At 28.0% G+C, this 4,594-nt stretch overlaps 1 protein-coding gene across 4 annotated transcripts in view; it reads right to left on the reverse strand.

Annotated features, from left to right (window-relative positions):
- LOC106472843 (UDP-glucose 6-dehydrogenase-like) overlaps window positions 1–4,594 on the reverse strand; it is a 56,521-nt gene that overhangs the window by 8,188 nt on the left and 43,739 nt on the right. For all 4 annotated transcript variants that reach the window (XR_002613543.1, XM_013933510.2, XM_022401388.1 and 1 more), the window contains one exon: window positions 960–1,055. Coding sequence is in view for 3 of the 4 variants with exons in the window: in XM_013933510.2 (XP_013788964.1) it covers window positions 960–1,055 (96 nt within the window). In the remaining variant the exon portion in view is untranslated. The remainder of the gene's footprint in view (window positions 1–959; window positions 1,056–4,594) is intronic.

Below are 4,594 nucleotides of genomic sequence, written 5' to 3' on the forward strand. Positions count from 1 at the left end.
ATTAACTAGTACATGTATTTATTAACTATCATATGTGTTTATTAACTATTACATGTATTTATTAACCATCATACGTGTTTATTAACTAGTACATGTATTTATTAACTATCATATGTATTTATTAACTATTACATGTATTTATTAACAATCATATGTTTTTATCAACTATTACATGTATTGATTAACAATCATATGTTTTTATCAACTATTACATGTATTTATTAACAATCATATGTTTTTATCAACTATTACATGTATTGATTAACAATCATATGTATTTATTAACTATTACATGTATTGATTAACAATCATATGTTTTTATCAACTAGTACATGTATTTATTAACAATCATATGTTTTTATCAACTATTACATGTATTTATTAACAATCATAATTATTTATTAACAATCATAATTATTTATTAACAATCATATGTTTTTATCAACTATTACATGTATTTATTAACCATCATATGTATTTATCAACTATTACATGTATTTATTAACTATTACATGTATTTATTAACAATCATAATTATTTATTAACAATCATATGTATTTCAGGAACTGTTGAATACTAACGATATTAAATTTATCTAATTTTATTTAATATATTTAATTAATCACTCTTAAGTGCTTTTCTCATAAATTAGATAATACTGATCACTCATGTATATATAATTATTCAATGTACAAAAACTAATGCTAACTTTTCTTGGGAAAAATTTCTATTTATAAGCCTAGAAAATACTTTTAGTAAGAGCAATTCAGGCTTACAACGAGCTAAGCCTATGTCTTTCTTAAAGCAATGAAGGTTTTTTATGATTAACTAACTTGGAGACATTTCCAGTTATTTTATTCATATCTAAAAATAATAATCAGAACACTAATTAACTAACTACAAACAGTTAATGTCAACTTCAATATTGATTTTTCAATAACGTGAAATATCGAACTTACTGAATTATTTGCTGTGCATTTACTTTGGGATCATAAATGGATAAGTGGGCTCCTTCTTCTAAAAGATGTTTACATACGTAAATTGCAGCAGACTCTCTAGATGTAATATATACAGTTTTCATTATTTAAGAAAATTATTACAGCTTGTTTATTGGAGCTTTAGTTTTTGTCTGTGTATCCAGATAAATGGATATTTATATTTAATAGATATTTACGTATGTACAATCACATTTCTAAACACAAAAGATCTTAATTAAAGAATAAGGCCTTCAAATATTCATTCTCACTCAACATTCAGTCAGAAAAAAAAGTTACATTATGAGAATATTTAGTGAAAAGTCACTTGAAGTCTCTCAACATGGGCTTAGTTGATTTGACTGACCACGTGACCTGTTTGTACTTGTTTAAAGTCTTTATAAATTTGATACTACTAACTTTTAATATAGTATGTAAATCTTCACAAAATTTGGCACACTTTCAGTAAACATTACAAGTCTTTCACATACAAAAAATCATATTTTTCAGTAAAGTATTTTTAATAAACTAAAACAAGATTTGTCCATGAATACATTGAGTATTTTTTTTACTAGTCCAAGTACAAAGATTAATGTTAAGATTAAAAATACCTTTCTTCATCTCAAAAATCTCAAATTTCATTTGCATAATCTCTAAAACCTCTTAAGTACATTTCAAATGTTTGTTTTTAATAAAACTTTTTATTTTGTCTGTTATTTTCTCTACCCTAACTCTATAGATGGTTGATCAAATTGACCTACCTCGTAACCACCAAAAAAATAAATAAATAAATCTAAATTACCTCTTTTTTTCTTTCCAATATGATTTCAAATTGTAACATGAAACAACATTTGTTTATCTTAAATATCTTTAAATTCATAACAGTGTTACGCCTCTGGTCGTTAGTTAATTTTTCGTAAAAATTCTTTAGGAAGAAACTTTACCGATACAAGTCCTTTCTTAAGTAAAACTGGTTTATTCTTTCTGAATACAACTTTACGATACGCTTAATTTCAACAGTCGCGCTATAACAAACACTATAATTCACTACGAACTTCTCACATGCTCAACAATATTCTGTCCGCATACATTCAATTACTAATGACATTGCCTCCGTCACGTTGTGACCGTCTTATACATAAAAGAATACCGAGATCTAGTAAACTCCTGATATTTCATGAAGGTTCGAGAAGGAAGTGGCGTGATACGAGCGTCACGTGACCTGCGTTGTTGTAACAACAGTATACTTAAACTTTATTGTTTTATTGCCCTTTGAACTGTGTCTAATTACTACTATTCATACCATTATAAGTTGTAAATCACTTGGGGAACATGGAACTCACATTAAACTATCGAATTATATTACCCACGAGCTACTCTGAGCTGCTCGCGTGCATGCCTCGTGACACATTATTATTATTATATTGTTATTATTTATTTTATCTAAATATCCTTAAATATCCTAAAGAGATTCATATTTTAACATTTTAGTTACTTTTATAATTATAAATAAAGGATAAGCATGAAAAACAAGAAATAAAGTACTTACCCAGGTCTTCTCTTTTTTTGCTGTCAACTAACCCTACTTTTTTTTATACCAAAGGTATTAATGTACTAAATAATTTTTATTTAATTAAATAATGGACCAAAGAACATAGAATAATAACATGCAAAAAGCAGACAATTTCCCCTACCTATCACAATTTTTTCTGGCTTTCTAACTATGCGACAAAAGCTGTTACAAGTTCATCCAAGCTAGTCATTGTCTTTCCCATGGGAACGAAGTTTGTACTAACATAGAAATTGACAATTCTCATTCAGAAAACAACGTAATATAATATGTCATTTGATAGATGAAAACCTTGGCTTTCTATTGGTTATACATAATACAGAATTAAACATAAGAGAGAACTATTAACAAATCCTGAAAGAGAGGATGTGACAAGACAGGTCTGATTTTTTATTTGATAGCTCTGTAACAAAACAAAATTGAAGGCTATAAACAATTGTGGTTTGTCTGAGTAATAAAGATTTTATAGTGAGTAATTTAAGTTAAATCTTGTACTTATTGTAAGGGTGACAAATAAAATAGAGAAGAGGGGATGCCTAGAAAAAATGTCACATTTCTCACACAAGGGGAAATTCTGGATTTTTTTAAATATTACCTTATAAAATTATGAACTTAAAACTTATAACTTATTAAAATATGGTTTATTAGCTAAAATGTTATGCTGTATTAATTGGTATAACATAAACAAAAAAAGTAGTTTAATAAATTTTTAATGTAAGTCACTAAAACCTCATGACATGCACAGTAAATGATGCCCGGGCAGATAGGATTAAATATCTGTATACTTTCCAACCCTAAAAACATCAAAATGTGAACAAAACATAAGAAAGCCTTTAAGAAGAAATTCAAATAGACACAGAAACCTAACTCCTCTGCTTCATAGCAGTTTGATTCATACTATTTTCAGAAAAACAAAAAACTGGCAAAATCAGCACCAGACTCTTTCAATAAGAACCACAAAGTTTTTTATTTAAACAATAAATTGTCACATACCTTTGATTGTAATAAAAGGACAGGCATAAATGGCTGATGTCAGATTTGAATTCAAAATTTCCACAAATGCAGTGATATACAAGATAAATTGTTTACAACATGCTATATATTTACCACCAGAGATGCAGTACTAAACTTAGAAGTGACGAGTCACGACGATCTCTAGAAGAACAGCTAACTTTCAAACTAGTTATTTAATATGGCTACCATGCTTGGTAATTATTTAGAAATTCAGAATATCATAGAAGATCATTACTTGAGGTATATTGTTATAAAGCATCAAACAACTTTCAGCTAATGATAAAAATCATGCTATATTAGAGACTTGATTACAGTCCTATCAATCCACATTTGAATGTGTGTTTAAATATGTAATGACTCTCTCCTGCACGAGATGACAGATTGGCTCTCCCTCTTGACCCTACAGGACTACACCACTGCTAACATTGTAAAACAACAGCAAATAACATGAAGACCTATATGTCAACTAGCATATTATTTAAACGTTTCTTAAATACATAATAGACAAAAGTTACATATTTATTAGTAAATTCTATAATACACATCGTCTCATATAATGATAGAGGTAGGTACAAAATCATAGCTCTTTATGGCATCCAGTATGACAGAATGGGAAAGCTAATTACACTGTGCATTACATTAACATGTACTTTACAGTACTGTCCATTACTTACCTACCTCATTATTGTAGAATGGTAAATCTAATTATACTGTGCATTACATAATATCAATTAATAAATCTTAATCTTATGTATAGGCTCAACATACATTAGCTTTTTCTCTGTACTAAATGGTCGTAATAATGCTCATTACCACACCAGATTGTTGTTAGTATTAAATGGTCTTAATAGTCCTGATTACCAGACTAGACTGTGTTTTGTACTAAATGGTCTTAATAATGCTGATTATCAAACCAGACTGTTGTTAGTAACTACATGATCTTAATAATCCTGATTACCAGACTAGACTGTTGTTTGTACTAAATGGTCTTAATAATCCTGATTACCAGACTAGACTGTTGTTAGTAACTAAATAT

The sequence above is a fragment of the Limulus polyphemus genome, unplaced genomic scaffold, assembly GCF_000517525.1.
Source record: "Limulus polyphemus unplaced genomic scaffold, Limulus_polyphemus-2.1.2 Scaffold5660, whole genome shotgun sequence".
NCBI classification, from domain to species: Eukaryota; Metazoa; Arthropoda; class Merostomata; order Xiphosura; family Limulidae; genus Limulus; species Limulus polyphemus.